The sequence below is a fragment of the Conger conger genome, chromosome 1 (genome assembly GCF_963514075.1).
Source record: "Conger conger chromosome 1, fConCon1.1, whole genome shotgun sequence".
In the NCBI taxonomy this organism is placed as follows: Eukaryota; Metazoa; Chordata; class Actinopteri; order Anguilliformes; family Congridae; genus Conger; species Conger conger.
Window position 1 is genome coordinate 16,754,065 of NC_083760.1, and position 23,292 is coordinate 16,777,356.

The 23,292-nt window shown below is 41.2% G+C and overlaps 1 protein-coding gene across 4 annotated transcripts in view; it reads left to right on the plus strand.

The window, feature by feature from the left end:
- Positions 1-1,767: 1,767 nt before the first annotated feature.
- Positions 1,768-23,292, plus strand: part of LOC133121768 (homeobox protein SIX6) — a 70,826-nt gene continuing 49,301 nt past the window's right edge. For 3 of the 4 annotated variants that reach the window (XM_061231230.1, XM_061231221.1, XM_061231238.1), the window contains exons 1-5: positions 1,768-2,142; positions 3,419-4,269; positions 4,682-4,799; positions 7,947-8,058; positions 9,163-9,220. In XM_061231230.1, the coding sequence (XP_061087214.1) occupies positions 3,436-4,269; positions 4,682-4,799; positions 7,947-8,058; positions 9,163-9,220 (1,122 nt within the window). In that variant the 5' untranslated portion in view covers positions 1,768-2,142; positions 3,419-3,435. Of the gene's footprint in view, positions 2,143-3,418; positions 4,270-4,681; positions 4,800-7,946; positions 8,059-9,162; positions 9,221-12,011; positions 14,968-23,292 lie in introns of those variants that run through there. The other variant, XM_061231248.1, reaches the window with a different exon arrangement.

The following is a 23,292-nucleotide window of genomic DNA, read 5'->3' on the forward strand; positions in this document are numbered from 1 at the left end:
TTCGGCCATGGCAAGCAGTCAGCGTGGGATGTGTGGGAATCACACATCCCATGGAGATAGGAATATCAAGTGCTTTCAAAAGCAAATATCCATTTTAAAATGATAAGTTTCACACAAATCTGTTTATTCCATGGTTGTCAATTAGCAAACTTGCCTCCAAGTAGTGACACTGCAAGCATCATCTGCGAGCATTCTACCAAGATGGTCATGTGTGGGTCAGTGTATACAACCCCCAAACTCCCAGATGCAGCACCATTGGGTTGAAAAAAGGAGCTGGCTATTGGCAGCCATTGTGATTCTCAAACCAATTATATCCAGTAAACTTCCTTAACGTGTGTCCAGCAAGTTCAAGAAGGAATGCAATGCACGCTGCAACTGCAATGGCACACCTTTGTGTGCCTGCCGTGGTGACTGCTATGCGAAGTGAATTGTGGCAGTTTTCAGTGGAACATGATTGGACTTATTCTTAGCCTTGGACAATTCTCATTCACATTTCTGCCATGTTTCTACTATAATTTGGCTAAAAATGAAGGCTTAGGGAGCCTATTTCTGAATAATAACAAAAGCTAGCAGATGTTGCCGGTCCCTGACCAGGAGTGATGACCACGGGTTAAAGATATGCTATTCAAAGTACATAAACTTCCATTCATGTTCACTTTCCTTCCTGGATCTCCCCATATAAACAATTAATTATTTTTATAAATTATTTCTCAATTAGAAACTCAATTGTACAATTAGTCACTTGACTGTGTCATTGGATTGTCTATGGGGACCCCTGGAGGATAACCATTGAAAAAGAAAGTTTAAATCCCTGCAGGTCATATGTTGTAGCCAGGGGTGTCAAACTCCAGTCCTGGAGGGCCGCGGTGTCTGCTGGTATTTGTGGTTTCCTTTCAATCAGCAGCCAATGAAGGCCCTGAGAAGGTGTGTGGACTCTTTATCCAATGAAAGACTTTGAAATTCATCTCTTGTGCTGAAACACACCAGAAACCAGCAGACACTGCGGCCCTCCAGAACTGGAGTTTGACACCCCTAAAAATCCAGTATGGTCATATAATTACTCTAAACATTATGACAGGAATACTGTATCACTTGCACACATAGCTGTAAATCTACAAAAGATTAATCTCCAATATCTTTTCAGCATCTGCATGGTCCTAAGGTTGGAAGATGTAACGTTACTGTAATGTTCCAGAAGTTTGTGAAATATGCCAGCTTCATGAATGTCCTCCCTCCATGTCTTTTTTAAAGGCTGTACAAAAACATCTTAGTTCACATTACAGGTACAGTAGATATTTGTTTTTATTCCCAGTTTTTATTGTTATTTGTGCAAAATATACATACTCTTTTGTGCTCTTACAACTGCCATGTTGACGTATTTATTTGATGTTGACCAGTGTTTTGCTTTGGAAGAAAATATAAAAAAATAGAGATTTGTATTGGTAACTATGCAAGAAAACTGAATATATGATGGTTTACTGAATAATAGCTTAATATATTATTGCTCATAATCCATAGTTTACTGCATTCATTACAGCATGCTGAGCCAATTGGTTAGATTTTGCATTTCGCATAGTTTCAACAAGCGCACTGCACATTGGCATATGAAATGTTAGCTAATGTTTAACTTCTGCTGACAGTGCACGCCGCGGTGCTCTTCGGACCTCGTAGCTACCTACAATTTCTATTCCGTTGTGATGATGTAATTCTTTTAAGTAGGCAACCTGTATGTACATCCGGGTCCCTGCGCTGTCGTTATTAGGTTGTTAGGTGCAGGCTCTCTCGCGGGGAGGCTGGGGGTAGAGCGCTGACGTTAGAGTTTTCCTGCAAACACGCTGGTTTAGCAACAACGATACATTAATGTTTTTAACAGATATTTTTTTCTTCGTCTTACAGGTGAAAGTAATGCATCCCTGGTTCACTCAGAACGGGGAGTTGCTCTCTTTTTCAGTCTGAATGCAATGAAAAGCGGTTTCTCCCCCTCACTACTATCGCTTTCTCTATCCCTCCAGCTAGCTAGCTAGCTGGCTAGCCAGCCATCTCTTCGGTTTTTCCTGTTCCCGGTAGCTAGCTAGCTAGCTATTCCTGCTACCGACCGCCTTTGTGTTTTTTTTTATACCTCAGAGCTCATTGCGGATATTGGTAAGTTACGAAGGGCTCTGCCCAATGCACATCTATAAAGAGCGATGTACAGGGAGGGAGAGTTGGCTAGTAATGTAAGTGGTTAGGCCGTGTAAATAAGGGGACGCTGAGCTAGGCCTACGGGACCGGAGGTCCGAAACTGAGGCCTTCGGCGAGGCAATGTTTGTGTATGCATGTATTGTAGGTCTGCTAACTAGATCGATAGAAAATTGCTAGGACCATAGCAAATTTGTCTAGACTTACTTGTCAGCTGAGATGTGACAGCTTCGCAAGCTAACGTTGCTTAGCTAGGTAGCTAGCTGGCTAGGTTGTTCCCTCCTAGCTAGAGAACAATATTAACATTAGCTGGCTAACGTGCTAGGTTAATATTTACAGTAGCGTTAACCAATGTATCTCTGTATGATTAAATTAGCGGTGTATTTCGCTGTGATTTTGTTAACTTGGGTGCAGTTAACATAGCCAGATAACTAATGCTAAATTGTTCCTTATACTAAGCTGTCATATTACATGCAAGTTAACGTTAGAGAAGTCTGATTAATTGGGCCTCGATAATGAATACTGCCCTGTGTGACCGGTATGATAGTAGCTAGCTAGATCTAATGACACTAGACCATATGAACCTATCGATTAACTTGTGAGCAGCTCATACGTGGGTTGGAATTTTTCAATTGAAAATTGCTTTCTATACAGTTAAGACATCTGAAACCCGAGTACTGTTCGCTCGCTTGCCCTTCTGTCCATTCAGCTGAACGGTGAAGTTAACAAGCGCTTGTAAATAGCCATAAATAGGGGCTGCTAACACCCCTGACTATATTTGTTCATAACATAACAGTTGCTAAAATCAACTAGCTGGCTTCACGATATTGGCCCGTCTTTAATGTTATGTTACGGGAAAGTATTTTCTGTGTTTTGAATGAGTGGCGAGCTGTTTTTCTTTTTTGTTCTACTTTTGTTCGAAAATGTTAACGTGTTTTGTTTCGATGCGTTCTCTCCTGCATTTCATACATTGTTGGCCTTAAATATTCTTACTCATTATGTTATGACCTCATTAAAGGCAGCTATGCTTTTATTATACTATGGTGAAATATTTTGTAGAGTACAATCCCTGTTCTATGTGAATTTGGTACTTCAATGACACCAATTAAAACATTTCTGTACTTGTGTGTGCATGCCTACTGTGGTGAACCGTCTAAACCCAAACCATTTCTGACCTGTAGGGTCTTCAAACAAATTCTGAATTATTACTAATCATGTAAATCTCGTTTTCCCCATCTAGACTAGAGGAAGGTGAAAATGGGTGCTTTTTTGGATAAGCCAAAGATGGAGAAACATAACGCGCACGGAGAGGGTAACAGCTTGCGCTACGGCCTGAGCAGCATGCAGGGCTGGAGGGTGGAGATGGAAGACGCGCACACGGCGGTCATCGGCCTCCCCCACGGACTCGACCCCTGGTCGTTCTTCGCCGTCTACGACGGGCACGCCGGCTCGCAGGTGGCCAAGTACTGCTGCGAGCACCTGCTGGAGCACATCACCAACAACCCCGACTTCCGCGGCGGCGACCACCAGCCGTCCGTGGGGAACGTGAAGAGCGGCATCCGCACGGGCTTCCTGCAGATCGACGAGCACATGCGGGCTATCTCGGAGAAGAAGCACGGCGTGGACCGCAGCGGCTCCACGGCCGTGGGCACCATGATCTCGCCCGAGCACGTCTACTTCATCAACTGCGGCGACTCCCGGGGCCTGCTGAGCCGCGGCGGCAAGGTGCACTTCTTCACGCAGGACCACAAGCCCAGCAACCCACTGGAGAAGGAGCGCATCCAGAACGCCGGCGGCTCCGTCATGATCCAGCGCGTCAACGGCTCTCTGGCCGTGTCCCGCGCCCTGGGCGACTTTGACTACAAGTGCGTGCACGGGAAAGGGCCCACGGAGCAGCTGGTCTCGCCCGAGCCCGAGGTGTACGAGATCGAGCGGTCGGAGGCCGATGACGAGTTCATCGTCCTGGCCTGCGACGGCATCTGGGATGTCATGGCCAACGAGGAACTCTGTGACTTTGTCAGGTCCCGGCTAGAGGTGACGGACGATCTAGAGAAAGTCTGCAATGAGATTGTCGACACGTGTTTGTATAAGGTAAGGTCAATTCAATTATTGCTTTCTTTTACAAACACCATTGGCTGTTATTACACCCAGTAGCTAGTCGCCATCATTAACTGTGACATCTTATTAGGCGTTTGGCATTGTTGATTCACAGGTTTACCATTGATCTGTTCTCATGGCACAAGTAAACAAGTGTACAAACTGAATCATATTTTGTGTATTAACTTGTACTCTGTCTGCATAGTCTAGCATCAGTTATATGACTACACAAACATGCATTTATTTCATGCTTCTGAAGAATTGCTTGTGTGTCTTAGCTCTTGTATATGAAGGGATTTCATTTTGTGAAATGTAGACTTTCTACCCGCTGTGTTGTGTGGTGTTTTGGGTGTGAACCGAGTAATGACCCAGTGGTTGTCTCTCGCCCCCCTTTCTCCTGGAACAGGGAAGCCGGGACAACATGAGTGTGGTGTTGATCTGCTTTCCTGGAGCGCCCAAGGTATCTCCAGAAGCTGTGAAGAGAGAGGCGGAGCTGGATAAGTACCTGGAGAGCAGAGTAGAAGGTGGAGCATCTAAAAAGGCTAATAAATAGCTATGTTGCACAAAGCCTCGTACTGAACCACGCTTATGACACGTACGGTTACCAGCTGAGCATAATTCATTGTGTTCTAGGATTCCAGCATTTAATGTTAAGGCTTTGCAGTCGACTTGCTGTAGGTGTAGTAGACCTCAACTATTCTGGAAAGATTTCGGTTAAGTGGGTCGCAGTATTGAAGGAAAATTTAATTTAGAAATTAATTCCCTGGTGGAATGCGTAGATCATTCCGTCATAAAAATATTGACTAGGAGGAGAGCCCATTGTAGTTGCATTGATTCTTGCTCGATTACAAGAACGTACCTCCCTGATAAAAAGGATAACATAAGCTATACAACTGTCGTCATCCTCAATGAACATTCTAGGTCTTTCGCTCTTGAATACGTGTGGTGTTAAATGCACCTGGTTGTAATGTTACAGTATGTCTGTCAAATTTATCATGAAAGCTGCTACATGTAAGGATTGTTGTACAGTAAAGAGATGAAAACAGATGGGCCTTTTTATATACAAGGAAGATGTATAGTACACTAGTGCACTGTATCTTTTCATTTCAGTGTAAACTCATTGCCTTAGTGCTCCATTTGTATTTGTATCTACCAGCATAAGCATGCATTTTAAAATGACTTTTTTTTGCACACGTTTGAACCATTGTTTGTCCTTAAAATATTCGCACACTTGATTAATATGGAAAAAAAAAACACCTGGCAGACAAAGCATACCGACCTTACTCTAAAGCCCAAGTCCTGTTTGGTGTCGGGTCCAGTTGTGGTTAAGAATTGAAAAGTGCATTTTCTTTATTTTTTTATTTTTAAAGAAAGCAAATATGTGCCTCTGCTTCATCTTGTTTTCATGAATGTGTCTTCAAAAGCAAAAGTAGTAGTCCAGGCTACATTTCAGCACCTAGTTCCAAAGCAGTCATTTTTGGGAAGGGAATGAATCACACTTTCAGTATCACACAGTATGTACCTGCCTGTCCTTGTTTCTGCATGAAATGCAGATGAAATATTTTATCTGAAGGAGCACCATGTCCCAAAGTAGTAGCGGACGTTTTCTTTTAAAAAAGAAAAGTCTGACCATTTCAGTATGTGGTGTGTGCCTGCCTTTACTTTTAGCTGCATGGAATGAAAATATGAACACTATCAACCAAGAAAAGTGGGCCATTTTAAAAAATCATTAATTTAGTAAAAATGGCATAGTGCTCTGCTATTCTAGATGCAGCAGATATTTTTAGAGTGTCTCGGTATTTACCATTGTTGTACATTAAGTTATTTGCAGCACACAGTATTAGCAGTTTATAACACTGACTCCGCTATTTGAAAAGCGGAACATTTCTATTGTAGTTTGATGTTTTATGTTGTGTTCTCTCTGCAGTTTGCAGATATCGATGGGTCGTTTGGGGAGTTACAGTTGCGACTTCAGTTTGAACTATGTTCATGGGTGCAGCCGCAAGCTCGAGGTTTGGTTTCGGTTTGAATCTGAATTGCCGTAATCTGTCAGTCTCACGCTAGCCTAGGACTCGGAGAAAGGTCAAAAGCGGTCAGTGCCAGAAGTCGTGTGTTAATATTTTCCGTGCCATTTTTGGTGTCGCTGAAGTTGTACTCGGGAAGCGGTAGCCTAGTTGGCCTGGGGGTTTGTGAACCAGGGCCTCACCAGTGCAAGCTTCTCACTGATTGTCTTCTACCTCTACCTGTTGTTAGCCTTGAAATGGATTTGCCCAGACTGAGTGAAAAGGGTACTATGGCAGTGGAGCAGCAGTGTCCCTTTAGGCTCGTAACGGCCATTCGTCAGTTCAATGTAGCGTAGATTCTCAAAAAGCAAACAATCTGAATCCAATAAGCCAATAAGAGCAGGTGGTTAGGGCTGGATGGTCTGTGTGAACATTAACTCGTTAAACTGAGTTTGTAATGTCTTTAGAAGAGAGGTAAATACTTCTCTGGAGAAAGCTGAGAGGTTTGTGTTATTTATTTTATTTATTTTGAAGTTGTACTCAACTGGTACATTTTTTTGTAAAGTTACCTGCTGGATTCTCTGTTGCATTGAGTATAAATTAAATTATTACTAACCTCCTCACTGGCACTAAACATTTTTGCACTAGGAAAGTAAAGCACTATTATTCAGTCAACCCATTTCCCTGCAATATTAAGTAAAGTTATTTAAGATTGAACATCACTAACATCTAAAATTATTGAATTCAATTTTAACAAGAAATTTGAGAACTGATTAATTCCACCAATTCAGTTTTTTTTTTGTCCAAAGAAATATCATTTGCACTGAAACACTAAATACGAACTGGCTGAACTTGGATCCAAGTAGCACTGTTCACACAGGTAATCTAGCAGGAGAAATGGAGCCAGTGAGGGGCATTCTGTTCCCAAGCCTGTACCTTCAGGATGTCTGTGTTCAATTGACCGGTTTGTCTGAACTGTATTGAAGCTCGAATTTTCAAAGATTGAAAAAAAATGTGTTTTCTAGCCTTATATATATATATATATATATATATATATATATATATATATATATATATATATATATATAGGGGTAAGTTATCGGTAGACCTTTTTTATTTTTGTACATTAGAACATCGGTATAAGATATGTAGAGTAACTGTGATGTTATTTTAGATGTTAACAATGATTCTAATAAAGATATTTACTGAACCAATTCTGAGATCTTTGGCTTTTTTATTCAAGGACTGTATTTAGGCGTAGTCACACAAAGTACCATGTTATGTACAACCAAGAAACAAAATACTTAGTCTTGGCATGTTGACATATCTTCATATATAAAATTGCACCAATACCCAATGGTGTATATCATAAAATTATAGTGTAACACATATGAAAGTACTGGCAGCCAATGCAGTGTTCAAGCCAAAGAACCCTCTTAATTGTTCATCGCCTGTATCCAGGGTTTTGTATTCAGGCAGGTTGACATCGGCACGAGGCAAACCCAAAAGTAGTGTTTCCAGCGTTCGGGTGGTGACTCGTGTTACTAAGACAGCCGTGTTCTATCAAACCGTATGAACATTTCTATTGTTAGTCTCTTAGGAAGTGATATGAATATTTGATGCTTATGCCAGACAACCCACTTACCAAGAAGTCCTTGTGATTCCCAGAGATCATTAAGAAGCAGGGAGACGAAGGAGTGCCCGACTTAGTCCATGTGATGCGTACATTAACAACGGAGAGCGTCCCAAATCTCCCGCCCGGTGGTGAGCTGGCCAGCAAGTGAGTCACTTCATGAACGCCCTCCTAAAACGCACACAGATACACTGCTGCTAAAGCCATGAGAACATGAACATGAAGCCAAGCCCTTATCCACCTTGCTTTAGCATGGGTCTACCCAACCCTGTACCTAGAGATCTACCGTCCTGAAGGCTTTCACTCTAACCCTAAAAACCCCCCCCAAAAAAACTGTTAGAGCTATCGTTCGACTGCTAAGTGGTAGATATAAGTGTGCCAAATTAGGGTTGAAATGAACCTGCAGGATGGTAGATCTTCAGGAACAAGGCTGGACAGCCCTCCATTCCTGGAACGTGAATGTGAAACCTTACATGCTCAGACCGTGGTCAGCATATCCGCATATCCTTGGTGACAGTCACAGTATATTTAGGCTGTCGATTTGCCAGAAATGAAAATGATCATGAGCCGGTATGGCCAGCACTTCTCGCCTATCCATGTACTAATCTGTCACCGGCTCATCTTTTATGGTCACCCGATTTTGAAGCTGCTGATGACTGAAGTTGGCGTAGTTTTTAATGGAAATGACGTGCTGCCTATTTTCCCCTGTGCCTCATCAATGTTTTAAGACTATACCACGTGTCTGAATCGCATTTTTCCCCATCAGACCCTGGACGAGTGGAAGGGTCATTAATGATTAACCGGCTGATGAATTGGGCAGAATTTCGAGCGCATAAGGCGATGATGTGCTTTTAATCCTGCTGAAGGGGGCCTGCTATTGCACATGGTGTGATGTGTGCACAGAGCAGCAGTGTGGCTTATTGAGAAGGGATACAGTATTTATTCCTTCATGTAAAGCTGTCCCCCAGGGCCAAACGGTCCACAACATGAACCGAAGGCTGCGTGGAAGACTTTTTCCTCCTCGCTGAGTCCATGCCTTTGTAAAGAAAAGGACAGTCTTAGCCCTTCATTTTAAATGCAATACCTGGAAGAAAATGTGTAATCGAATGGGCCTTGTCCCACTGTTGTGAATGTGTGGCTGTGGCATCATTTTCATTTGTGTAAGAGCTGTGTGTGTGTGTTGCCTATTATGAACACATCCCAAATCTAAGAATTTGAATTAAACTGACCCTTGTCTTCTGCTTTCTCTAGACGGAGTGTAATTGAAGCAGTATACAACAAACTCAACCCATTTAGGAGCGAAGACACAGTAAGTTGTCTCATTTCAGTCTAGTGTGAACTCTAAGCACGTATGTGCATGCTAGTGGAAAAACATGGTTTCAAGCATTATTTAACTAATTGATATTAACTGAATTCGGTAAGGTGTGCATGCACTCATGGGTTAAACACATCACTCTTGTCACCCCATCTCCTTTCCCTTTCATGACTATTGCGTTAGGCAGGGGGGACTCTTGGAAGTCAGTGCTAACTAGGATGCCTTTAATTTCACTGGGTCTCATCTTTTAATTTTCATTTCACCAAACTACCATAACATCGCTGCACCGTCATTCCTGTTATTAGCACCGGTGTCCGTTGGCGGCATCCATTTTAAAGTCAGTCCGTTCGGGCTGAAGGTCGTTCCCAGCTGTCGCCGGGGTACTCCGCTGCTACGTCCGGCACTGTGGATGAAAATAACCTTCCATGAATCTGTCATCAAAAAAGGCTCTGCGCACACAGTGGGGGGTTATTTTCAGAGCACCAGGCATGCTGGGATAGGGTTCAGATCCACAGACGGCCTCCGCAGACTAGGGCAGGGTTCAGACAACACTGGGTGGGTAGTGTGGGAGAGGAGTTAATGTCACGGTCAAATGGAAGGGCTGGGCTCTTCATCCGATACAGACCGACGCAAATGATGTTCATCAGCTCCAACCGAGTAAAGATCAATGTGGTTAAAGCATTACAGAATGCTCCGGAGGTATTGGAGGTCTGTTACTTGTGTAGCCCACGGCTTTTGGTTCTAGTTTTGTGGAGTGTATTTGTTCAGTACATCTGTTAGGATATCTGTTGGGAATTTCAGTCGAGTGCTTTGTGTGTATACCGCGTACTTGTGGGGATCATATTTCAGCGTCTTTATTCATTGGCCAAAACGATATTCTTCTCTTTCGAAATCCTGCATTCAGTCTCCTTTCTGTGTCAAATACGGGTGACGGATAAAATAAGTTTCCTCGTTAGTCACTGTGTTGACGGAGCTCATGTCTGTATCATTACGTCTCATCCGTTCAGTCTGTGGTCATCACATTAACATGTCTACCCCATACCCACTCAGACCCCATCCATCAATCTGTCCTCTGTGTGGTTAAACCCAACGGCTAATGAACTGTCCGCTGAAGTCCTGTTTTAGAGACTAGCTGTCCGGGAAGCACATTCATAGAGGGCCCCTGGTGTGTCTATGCTGGCCTGGGGCTGGGTGATGGATGAACTGAGAGCATTTGAAATGGATCAGTGGAATGACCAAAGCAGATCGTTAGCACAGCACTCAGTTTACATTACTGCTGATATATCCAGGAGCTGAGCATATTATTCAATCACTCTGCCTTTGTAATTCGCTATGACATTATTAATGCCGATTTTTTTTGTTTTTTAAGAAAAAAGACAATGACTAATACATTGTAGTGAACTTGAACTGGCCCTAATAGATTGTAATGGTTATCTGTGTTTCGATAATTACGAATTGCACTGTATATAATTTCAGTATTTGGACAGTGGTACAATTTCTCTTCTTTTGACTCTGTTCCAACACATTGCATTTAAAATAAAACACTGAATCTGGTGTTAAAGTGCTGGCTCTCACCTTCAATATGAGGGTACTTACATCCATATCAGGTGATCCATGAAGGAATTGTATCCCTCTTATGCATTGCCCCCCCATTTTAGGGGATCAAAAGTAATTGGACAGTTAACTCTGCTGTTTCTGTGTGTTTGATCCCTTCCTTAGTGCAGGTATGAGAGAGATTTCAGTGTCTAGACCTGATTCGATGTTTTTGATTCCTCTGTAGTATGTTATTGGGTCATTCCGTGAAAAATCAACCGGAGGTGTTGGGGTTGGCCACTCCAATTTTGCTCAAAATCTGTGTAAATATTCTTCATATATTCAATAGAGAACATGAAAAGCCGCGTTGGATTTCTCGTTCTAGAAATATTGCCTATTAGAGGGGGGGTGGCACTCATATTCAACCAAGTAGTTGGTAAGGTGGATCAAAATGAAATTTTGTGCACTTCAAGACATTATAGGCCTACTTATGTACAAACAATGTAGTTGTTACTGCTATGTCTTCATTTCAAAGAGAACTTTAATTCGCAATAACACATACTTTGATGGCTTCCTAAATCAGCACCACTGGTGTATGGGATCCAAACTTTAAATACAGGTAAATATATCGGTTAAGAACAGCCACAATCAAAATTAAGTCCAATAGATCATTTATTAAAAATGTACACAATGCCAAAGTTGGATCTGGCCAAAAAAACCTGTTAGATGGTAAAGCAAAGTAGTTGGTAAGGTAGAACTTTCCTATCAAACTAAACTTTATGTTCTTCAATATAATGTGCTGGAGTACAGAGCCAAATGGACAAAAATTGTACCGCTGTCCAAATACTTATGGACTGAACCATACGTCTTGTTTTTATAAAAGAATTTAGGTAAAGTGTCATATCATCAAGAAAGCAAAATGTGGCCTGTCATGTATTAGACTTGAAGGCCCCTGTAAATTACATTAAATTACGTGAATGGATATATATGAAATTGTCCATGGTCTGATGTAGTGTTACTGTGTAGGAAGTACTCTGAAGTTACCTGAAAGCCTTTACTTTCGTTTGTCTTTATTGTTTTTTTGGTTTTGGTTCATTTCTGTATTCTGCAGCACATTATAAAATCTATTTAATCAAGGCAATCCCTCTTCGCTGAGTTAGCTGGTTAAGCTACACCAGTAGAGATTGCTGTGTTTGTGGACCGTCCAGACTCCTAAAAGACTAAAGGAATCTTCCTCCTTTTCTTTGTGAAGGACTCAGCGTCGGCCGACGACATGTGGTAACACAGCCTGCTTAGCGCAGAGTTTACAAACGGCCACCTACCCAAGACCACAGCTCAGTCAGCCCTGCGAGCTCTGCTTTTAAAGAAGGGAATAAGAGCTGTGTGCAGCGGGAGATGCACCCACCCTGCAGTACTGCAACAATCTGCCCAGGGAGCTGCCAGTGCTCCTGCCCCTTTCTCCTTTCACCATTCCTCTGCTTTTTTTTACCCCCCCCCCCCCCCCCCCCCCCTTTCGTCTCCTCTTCTGAAACCCCAGCCCCGCAACCAGGTTAAAACCATTTTATTTCCTTTTTTTTTTTATCCGTTGAAATTATTCACGACTGTAATTAATTTGATACACAATTTTTTTTGTTTTCCCTTTGTGTTTTTGTATTTTTGTTTTTGTGAAGTGCAATTGTCTTTGTAAAAAAAAAAAAAAGAAAAAAGAAAAAAAAAAAAATGTAAAAAAAAGAAAAAAAAAAGCCTGTATTTAATGCAGCTTTAGTAAAGAAAAGAAAATGAACAGAAAAAAGATAACCCTGTATGCACTATCTGCCTTTTCCCCCTCATCTTCTGGACCATAACACGCTTCTGTTCAGAGAATGTTGCTGTTAGTCCTAGAGTGATTTCTCTCCTGCTATTGATCTTTTAGTTTGTGCTCTTTAAAGAAACGGGTAAATTATAAGCTCACAGCAGAGTAAGCTTTGTAAATCAAACAAACGAAATCATGATATGCATTTTCTTTGCTGTTGTTTGTCCATTTTGTTGCATTCTTTTGTGCACCCACTGTTAGTTAAGCGTGTGTGACACAGCCCTCCCGGTTTGGTTTCGGTCTTTGGAAACCTGGGAAATACTGTAGATCTTTTGTTTTTCACCCAGTACCCTGGGCCAGGCTAAGTGTGCGCATGTGTGTGTGTGTGTGTGTGTGTGTGTGTGTGTGTGTGTGTGTATTTCTGTACCTGTGTGTGTGTGTATTTCTGTACCTGTGTGTGTGAGTGTGTGTGTATTTCTGTACCTGTGTGTGTGTGTGTACGGACTCTAGTATAGCAGAGTCATTATTTTCTGGGTGGTATAAAGGAAGGGCCTGTCGCAGTAGAAGGGACAGTGCACTGACCATCACTCTCCCACACCTCATCAACATCTTCCGTCTCTGCCAGGACAACACTAACTTCCGCTTTCTCACTTTATGTTGTGCTTGCTGTTTTTGGTCTACTACATGGAGATGTAAGAGTGCATGTACAAACCTCATCAGTTCCTCATTTGTCCCTCTGAAGGAGGACTGTCCAGCTAACACAAAATGTCTTCGCAATGTTAGTGGAATGTTTTGTCAGCTTTATAACATTAGCTGTACGTTGCGGCAACATCGTGAGAATGTTTTATGCTAGCTGGGGGGTAACTCACAGGGACGAAACTTGAGCACAAAAATACAGCAGCGTCAATCAGGGGCTGGAATTAGAAGCTAGAGTCTAAATCCTCCCCGCCCAAATAATAGGTTGTGTGTTAGCTGCTGCAGTCTGTCATTCATCCGGTGTAAAACTAAGTGTTTTAGCCACCTGCCTCTCCCCCCCCCCCCCCCCCCCCCCCCATCCCCAACCCAATCCTTTGGTCAGATGTTTTGCCCGCTTCTTAAAGATAACACAAAGATTTATCCATAACTAAGAACAAATCCACCAGTACGAGGGGCTGGCCCGGGGCCCTGCAGGGGAGCGACACACTGTAAAGCATACGCCCCACTGTCTCAGGAGCCCGGGCTGGCTGCAGCTGCTGCTATACTGTATGACTGCTCTCTGCTGAGTTTTTCCTGTCCTCTCCTTTCTTTCTTTTTTATTGACTTTGTTCACGGACTAAAGCTATATTTAACACTTCGATATATTTTTGAGAATTCTTTTTCTGCCATTAATGTTTTCCGAATGCTTTGTTGAAAGAAAGAAAAAAAAAATGCTATGTAAGATTTTGACCTAAACTTTTAAAGAATAAATAATATTACTAAAGATAAACACTGATGATCAAACTACTTTTACATATTTTTTGGGGATATTTAATAGACTTGACTTGAGAGGGAATGGCATCCTGGATGCATATGTGTGCTTGGGTTTTGTTCTCCTCTGGACCAGAGTCCTGTTTGATATTTTCCGTACAGGTAATGTACGGCATTTTGAAGTTTTTTGAAAACTGACAATCTAATAATGTAACCCTAAGCCACAAAATTTATTTGCTTTTTCAACTGAGCTTTAAAAATAGTAATTAGAAAAATTGGATCAAATTCAAGTCCAGCCACAATGTGTTTTGTTCTAAACTTGAAGCCTGTTGCAAAACATGTTGCTCTTTTGTATAAATTCTTCATTTACTTCTGTGACCATCAAGCTTCTAGTATGTTCAATGAGGTCCTAACACTTGCATGAATTGGTTGTGCAAAGTTCAGCCCAAAATGCATTGTGGTCATACTAAAGAGTTAATGGTAGGTTTAATGGAATATTCCAGAATTTTACCCTGAAATACATTTAACCCTAGTAGCCTTTCTTCAATAACTGTTGGCAAAGAATTTACTGAATTCCTCCTTAGTATTTGTTAGATAAAGATCTGAACAATCCCCTGCAAGAAGTAGATAAATTGGTGTATAAATTGTTTCCAAAATGGATGCAGTTCAGTTTAATAAAAGCCTACTTTTTTCTTCTTGTATCACTTTCAATGTTTTTAGTTTTTTAGTTTTTTTTTGTCTTGGCAATATCTTTGTAAACTCAGACTACATTGCTCCACGTTTTTCAATTACCCTTTTAAGGATGTGCAGACTTTTTTCCATGACTGTGACTTTGACCTGCCTTGTGTATACATACCATGCAGTTAATGTAGCCTTAATTCAGTAACATGATGTCAACCATCTGATCAAATGGAGAAAAAGTTGTATTTTTCAGCATTTTATCACAATAAATGTTGCCGTTTCTCCCCTACCATTCATTTCTGTGTAAAGGGAACCAGTATTACATTAACTCCACCACACATTAAACGTTTACTTGACCACTTCTGTGGTTGCAGATCTTCTGTTTAAAGATTAATTTAAGATGAAAACCTATTTCATGGCTATGTTTTCACATAAGTTTAACCTATTTTTGTTAAATAATTCATTTGATATTTGTGTTCATGGTAATTTTTTATTTATTTATTTGTTTTTAAGAAGATCCCCTGTATTTTGAAATTTGGCGGGTGGTCTTTATTTAAAAAAAAAAACAAAATTATACAGGTCCTGGAACACCTGTTAAGATAGACAAGATCATGAACACCAGTACGTACCAAAATATTGAAATAACAAAACAATGCCAAAACAATTTCCGTTTTAATTTAAGAATGTAACTTTCGAATGCAATACACTTATGGTCATCTGTTTATATAAGTACACATATCATGTAATGAAATATGAAGTGTTTATAGAGAAGTTTATACAGTTTCAAGCATTTTTAATCATATAAATATGAATAAAAGATAAAAAGTAGAAATCATTTAAGTAACATGCATAGATAGTAATTGAAGAGTATTAATATATAGATGGATAGATATTGAGTCTTGGCAATGAGATACAAAGCTACTATACAAACACAACTTCACAGTACCTGGTCACGTCTTTCAGACTCCTTTTGATGGCAAAGGTTAACTAGCTGTTCCCATTCATCTTTTATCTCTGCATTCACATCACTACACCAAGCGAGTATTTTACTCTACAAGGTCTCGTCTGATTTAGGTTATATATTAAATACACTTGACCCTGACCCCTAGTGTGATGCACAACCATGTGAAGAGAGGCAAACTGGGAAACGAGTGATTTTGTGTCTTCGATACGTAGCTCCTAAGCTGTAAACACTTAAAGAAATGCTTTGAGGGAATGTTATAATTATTTATTTGTGTCTCAAAGGTCACGTATGTCATCCTCATATAGATCTCCAATCCTACCAAGGCCTTTGCCTGTATTTTGAACCCAGGATCACGTGTTCCTGGGGTAAATCTACTGTTGCCCCATGTGGGAGAAAAAAGGGATATCTGTGAAGTTATACCGAAGTGAACCGGAACTCAATTGTGTTTTTGACTAAGGGGTTTTTCGTTCTCTTCTGTAGCTTCTCTTAATAGTCAGAAAGAAATATATATATTATGTGGTTGGGTAGTTGTTGTACTATGTTTAATGTCCACCCAGGGTACAGATGTCTAAAAACCAACATATTGCTGCTCTTTTTTGGGCTGACCAATAATACCACAACAAATTGGGTAGCTGGAACTCTCCTCTTTCATAAGGCAAGTATACCATAGTCAGGTGTAATGTTGGTCTCTTGTTTCTCCAGAGAAAATTGGAGATTATCTTCTTTATTTTGGGAATGTTCAATGGCAAGGATTGAAACATATAGCCTATAGAAGTTCATGTAAAATGTTCAGAATGTTAGATTTTGACTTGTTCACCTTATAGCCTGACAGTGCACCAAAATCCTTAATCTGGAAGTGAAGTAGCTAAATCTCTCAAGAAAATAAGTATGTCATCGGCGTAAAGGGCTAAGTGACTTTCGAAGCCTCTGAATGCAATTCCTCTGATAAGCGAGTGAGTTCTGACAGCGACAACAATTGGTTCTATTGCAAGTACAAATAGCAAGGGTGACAGTGGACACCCCTGACGTGTGCTTGATAATGTGAAGGGTTCAGATACTATGCTATTGGTTAATACTTCCGCACAAGCATGCCAGCAAATATTTAATCCACGAATGTCATATACAGCTGATTTATTAAGAGTTTTCAAATGTGTTCACATGAAATGTAAGCATGTTTGAGAAAGTCTTAATTTTGCTTACGTACAGTTGGTGTCATAATGTGGATGAAGTCTTAACTCAGAAGTATTCTTCTGCAATCCTCCCATTACTGTGTTCATTGTGGCACACTGTAGTTTTACAATGCTGTATGGCTGGGTTAAAGTGCCACTTTAATCCTTTCTCTGCTTTTCAATCGAGATTTAACTAAGAACCACTTTACCCTTGTGTACCCTTTGTAAAAAAGTAATTATAACTTTCAACAGGACCCTAAAAAATTTGAGCACAATTCTCAAGTGTATAAATTCTCCCGGCAGTTATAAAGTAGCTTTGTTTTCCCAGTGCATTCATGACCAATAACGACAAAACGGATTATGCGATTTATCAGTTTTTGTGTGTTGCCTGGCAGTCTGTCCAATGACTAGGTATGAAGGCCAACTCATCTTTTCTCCTGGTGCCCTTCAATAATTGCGTGCAGGTCTAAGTTCTCATTTAGGGGACGTGTATTTGTTCATGTTGAACAGATGGGTACAACTGGCACCACTCTATGCGCACCTTCATTTGGGAGAAATTGTTAGTCCTGTACACATAGGGGAAATAATTGTGAATCAAAGATCTGAAAAGTCACAGGCTGCACAGGCTGCAGCTAGTTTATAACCCAACATGATCTCGCACCAATGTTTCATGCCCTGGAAATCGGTATACCGAATCCTGGGTAAGCGTCACACGTTGCAAGCAGAAATATAGTAGATTTACATTTTACATTTACATTTTAGTCATTTGGCAGACGCTTTTAATCCAAAGCGACTTACAAGTGCATAGGTTCTACCATAAGTCAGAGCATCACATCCAGAAACTAGCAAAATACACAGGAAATGCTGTTCTAAACATAGTTGTCATCAGAATTCCTTTTTATAAATTTTTTTTAATAATTTTTTTTAATTTTTTAAAATTTGTTTTATTTGGGAGGGGGGGGCGGGCGGGGGTTAGACAAGGATAGGGATATCAGAAAGGAGGGGCAGGGGAAATCAGGAGGGAGGACTAAGGTAGAGTTTGAAAAGGTGGGTTTTGAGTCTGCGTCGAAATAGGGGGAGGGATTCTGCTGTTCTGACAGTGGTAGGCAAGTCATTCCACCACTGAGCAACCAGAACGGAAAACAGGCGTGAACGTGCAGCTCGACCGCCAGGTGCACGTAGAAAGGGAACCGTAAGGCGACCAGAGCTGGCAGACCGGAGTGGTCTAGCTGGGGAGTAGGGAGTGATCAGGGATTGTATGTAAGGTGGGGCAGTCCCCTTAGCAGCCTGAAATGCCAACACTAGGGCCTTGAAACGGATGCGTGCGGCAATAGGAAGCCAGTGGAGGCCAATGAGAAGCGGGGTGACATGAGCCGACCTGGGCTGACTGGTGATCAGGCGGGCTGCAGCATTCTGGATATGAAAGAGATATGAAAGAGATGTATTTACTCAATCCGTAGGCAAACGGCAAAAAAATTGTAGCAACAGAGGTCAGGGTTAGGATTAAGATGTAAAACTAACAATATTAATTGAGCATAGAGACAAAAACGTTTTGTATGCACGCCTTCGAGTGTCTGAGAAATTTGAGGTCAAGCTTGGTAAATCTTACAAGGAGTAACAACAAGCTACACACAGTGTATGTCACGTGCCTTTGGTTAACCTGTAACTCGCTGATACACAATCATTTCCCTTATTGAATCACTTTACTGGAACACCAGGAAATCTGGGTTCTCGCATATGGTATGAAACGTGGTCATCCTACATTGGTAGTTGGACAAACCATTTGGATGCCTTTTACGTGTGCTTTTTTATATGTTCGATGAGAATGAAAACTGACCTCTGTAAATTTGTATGGGTAAATCCCCTTATGAAGACTTGAAGTCCTGTCTATTGCTTTCTCTTCGCAGAGTGTAGTGCCTTTCCAATTATTTAGCCAGTTTAAGAGGATGACCTTGATTCATGCATATGCAAATTAGTAAAATAAGACTGCACACGTCCTTTTAAAATCTTTTATTTCATTTTCACTGCCACTTGACCCCTTTCAAAGTCGTCACTTTGGAAGGCAGCCAAAATTCATGAACAAATTTCAACGGGCTTGTGTACCACCTAATTCTCTATTAGATTAGCTCCAGTGCCTAAACATCATTAAAAAATGAAAGAGGCATGGCATGCTGTCATTCTGAAACATGTCTCTATGCATATTGACATATGCATATGACTCTCCTGTTTTCTCACTGATATCGTTCAGTAATGTCTGTTTGTTGCTGCTGCTCATATCTGCAGCTGACAAAACAAAGTAAATCATAATTGCATATCAAACTGACATTTTGCGTTAATTCCAAAGTAAATGGAAATACGTGAAAGATGTTTGGAGTCAGTTATACACATTGCATTCCTTACTTGTGCGCTCTTCCTCATTTTTCTTGATGTTTGTCTCCATTTTGCATTTCGGTTGGATGGTTTTTATTTGCAGGAAATGTTTTAATTTGCTGCTAAATTAGTTTCCATAGCTTTCCTGCTCAGTTTTTGCTAATTGATTCCAAGAAGTGTTATTATGAAAAAGCAGTACCAGCAAACCTAGGTCGTTCCGTGAAAATATGTACTTCAATATTTGGTAGATATTTAACTGGACATCCACATTTGTCAGCTATTATATATAATTGCAGCAATTTCACTAATCAGGAGCTTGGCCCAGTATGTAGCTTGCTATTGAGTGGTTCAGCCTCTCCATTAAGAATTGCGCAATGACTAGTAGTTTGGCTGTTTTCATAATAAAGGTACAATCGGTAATTTTGGACTTCTAACGGTCAGGAGAGGAATTGCAGCAACACATACGCTCAAACCACAACACTGTTTATCTCACCCCTTCTCTGTGAATGCGCTGAAGTTGAAACATCATTGGCTGTGGCAATTAGAACCAGTTTTCAACCAATGAGCTTGAATTATTGTACAGCTGTATATTTTGAAACCCAAATTTAAGGACTATAAAAACAAATAGAGGGCGAGTCAACATGTCAGTGAGCCCTTTTCAATGATAGGAAGGGATTTACAGTGGTTTTGTAACAATATTTTAACACAAAAATCTTACCTATTGTACCTTTAAGACAGAATCCTATTTAACCATTTGATATATCTGGTCAAAATGTCAATTCAACTATGAATGTTTTTAAGTGTAGAAAAAAACTTTAAGCTGGATTTATAGACTTATCGTGTTATGATATAGAGTAATCTGCATTTGCCCCTGGTTGAATTTCACTGCAGACTATAGATTATGGATTTATATGGCCTGACTGGCCATTCCGAGCACTGGAGCCAACCCCCATTGTTTGAAAAGAGGGCATTATGGGTACACGTTATTTTAAAAGGGCAAGGAATTGACAGGGCTGCATGTTTTTCCTGACTGTCTCGTGAAGAAGTCATCAATCAATTACAGTCTCTGAATTATTAGAAAATTAATAATAATAATAATAATAATAATAATTAATGCCTCTTTGGACACAGTTCAGATATAGCATATTGTATTATCCACTAAAGAAAATAAAAACTGAAAATATGCTCAACACTCCTTTTATATAATACATGGTATAGACCTGCATGAAAAAAACGAAACATTATTTGTTGGATCATTGCAATACTAAAGTGGTGTGGTAACCAGATCAGCTGCCCTTTGACTTCTTAATAACCGCATTACTCACCGCAGTAATACTCATGTGCATGTGCAATGTATAGGTCAGTCATGCGTGTAAAATTGTGAAGTGGATGTTGCTGCCATATGGTGCCTAACGCAGCACCATGAGGCCTGGGATGTTTTGCCCTGCGGTGGAGGCTGGGAAGCGGGAGGCCGTGCTGGGCTCTTCAGCGCTCACTGCACACAGCCTGGGAAGATGTTTCCAGCGGTTTCTGTCAGCACACACTGAGACGCACACACTCACATATGCACATGTACGCACACTCACACACATACACACACAGCGATGTACACACACGTATGCACACGTGCATACACACACACACACAGATACATGCACAGGCACACATACACATGCACACACTCACACACACACACACACACACACAGATACATGCACAGGCGCACACACACACACACACACTCTCACACACACACAGATACATGCACAGGCACACACACACATGCACACACTCACACTCACACACACACACAGATACATGCACAGGCACACATACACACACGCACACACACACAGGCACACATACACACACACACAAGCGCTCCGGGAGGGGGGGGGTGAGGCGGTGAGAGTGGGAGTTGTGTAATGGCCGCCGTGGAGACGGCGTGCGGGTCCTGCGGTGCCCCGCCCGCTCCGGGCCGAAGCGTGAATGTCAGAGCGGCGGATGTTAAGACGTTAATTACGGCGGCACTCCCGCAGCTGGCCGACCGCGGGGGCGAGGGCGGGGGTTGCGGCGGCAGGGCCGGGCGGCTAGCGAAGAGTGGGGGTGGGATTACTCTAAATGTCAACATAATGTCATGGGCCGTGTGAGAAGGTCAAAAGTTCAACTGATGCACAGTGCCAGGCAGTTGATAAATCAGGTACGATTTCTGTTGTTGTCATCCCCTAACGGAGAGACGGAAGTGTTTTAAAGCCTCGCGCGGCGAAATGTGTGCAATGCCGGCTAAATGAGACTCAACTGACAAAAGCCATTGTGTAAACGCGGTGCTCACTTGCCTACTTTGAAGAGAGCCACAATGCTATCATATGGTCTTTGAGGCTATTAAGAAATGTTCTGGTCACCTCAGATAGCCTAGGGCCCATAGGCTAGCGTAGCCTAGTCTGGGATGTGAAAGGTTTTTGTCTTTCAAGGTGTTTTAAAACTTCAATTGTAATGCACAGGTTTTTGTATTTCATTTCCATGAAACTTGAACCTTGACAGAACAAATCTCAAAGGAAACTGAAATGTAATGTACTGGCTGACGTTTTTCCGTATCCTTTGATGAAGTACAGTATACCTCTTATGCTTCACCATAAAAGATTATACATATAAAAAACGTAAGATTAAAGCCGCTATTAAATGCTGCTTAAGAGCTGAAAAATAATCCAGAACGATCTCTGTATGTTGAGGGTTGTACTGGTAATGGAATACTGTGAAATCTGCAGCAGAGTTCAATGGCAGCAGTGTGTTGCTGCACTGCATTTGGAAGTGCTGCTTTTGAACATAGTACTAATTAAAGCACTCATCTTCTACCCTCCTTCGCAGGCTGTCTGTTTCTCTTTTGTGTTGCTGCACTATTATGATGTCTATGTGACCCAAGTTGCATTCATTTCAGCTCAGTAACTGAAACTGCTATGGTATGATGGGAAATACCACTAAAGGTATTGTGCTGCTTGTTGTAATTTTGGGACAGCTTGACCATTTTGAGCTTACCAACTTTGTTTATTTTGGATATAATAATGCTCCTTCACATGAGAGAATCCACCTCATGATATACAGTAGGCTCTATTTACTCTTAATTCCCATAGTAGAGTAGTGTTGGCTATGTACCTAACCCATGAATGTCAAATGTAGCTATGGGCCATGCTAGAGGGCGCCAGAGTGATTGCTTTACCGAATGTCACTTGTTATCACTTTTAACTTCTTCTTTCAATAAGGTGGCTCTACCTCATCAATCTTCTATTAAACCAAGTAAGTCAAAGCGCTACCATCGACTGAGGAAATTTGAGAGGTTCACCCACTGTACAGGCTGAAGGGTTGTTCATCTTTATCATGGTTTGGGCTGCTTTTGGACCACTGGTTAAAAGGGGTCAATTTTCCTTCCAGTGCATTCCATGACCAACCAAGCAACGCTATACCCAACCAGTTCTAAAGAAAGTACAGTATGTATGGGCAAATTGATATCCTCTCATTTTTTGTGCCTCATGGATGTTCTGGATTCTATTTTTGAGGATTTTACTGCTGCATGTATCAGCAGAGAAAAAATCTATATTATCTAAATTAAACCACACCAGTGTTTGAGCAGGAAAGGGTTTTGCCTCTTAAAACCCTGAAGAATTAGTCTTAGCTCTTGTCTAAATGTAAAATAGCTTTTCGGAATTAGCAGTTTCTGGATGTTTGGAAGACAGGTGGTTAAGGCCGTTTGCATTTCCGATTTAATAATATTTTTCTCTTTCTATCTTTGCCTCAAATATGGGAAAATGTTTGCATGAAATGAGATGACATTCGGGTGTCATACAGGTTTTCCCTGTAATGGACATTTAAATGTATAATCTTTTTGAGAAGAGCAGGAGCAAATACTGTAAAGTGGTGTTTGAATTATGCCATACCTTTATTCTGCTGGTTAATGCACCGTGCATATTAGCTTCTGTAGTTCTCACTGTGGTGCACATCAGAGAAAGCTGACTGCAAACAGCAATATTACTGCTGCCTCAATTTAGAAATAGCATCAGCAAGGGAATTTAATCAGCCCATTATCCACATCATCATGTGCACATTGATGTTTTTTGTA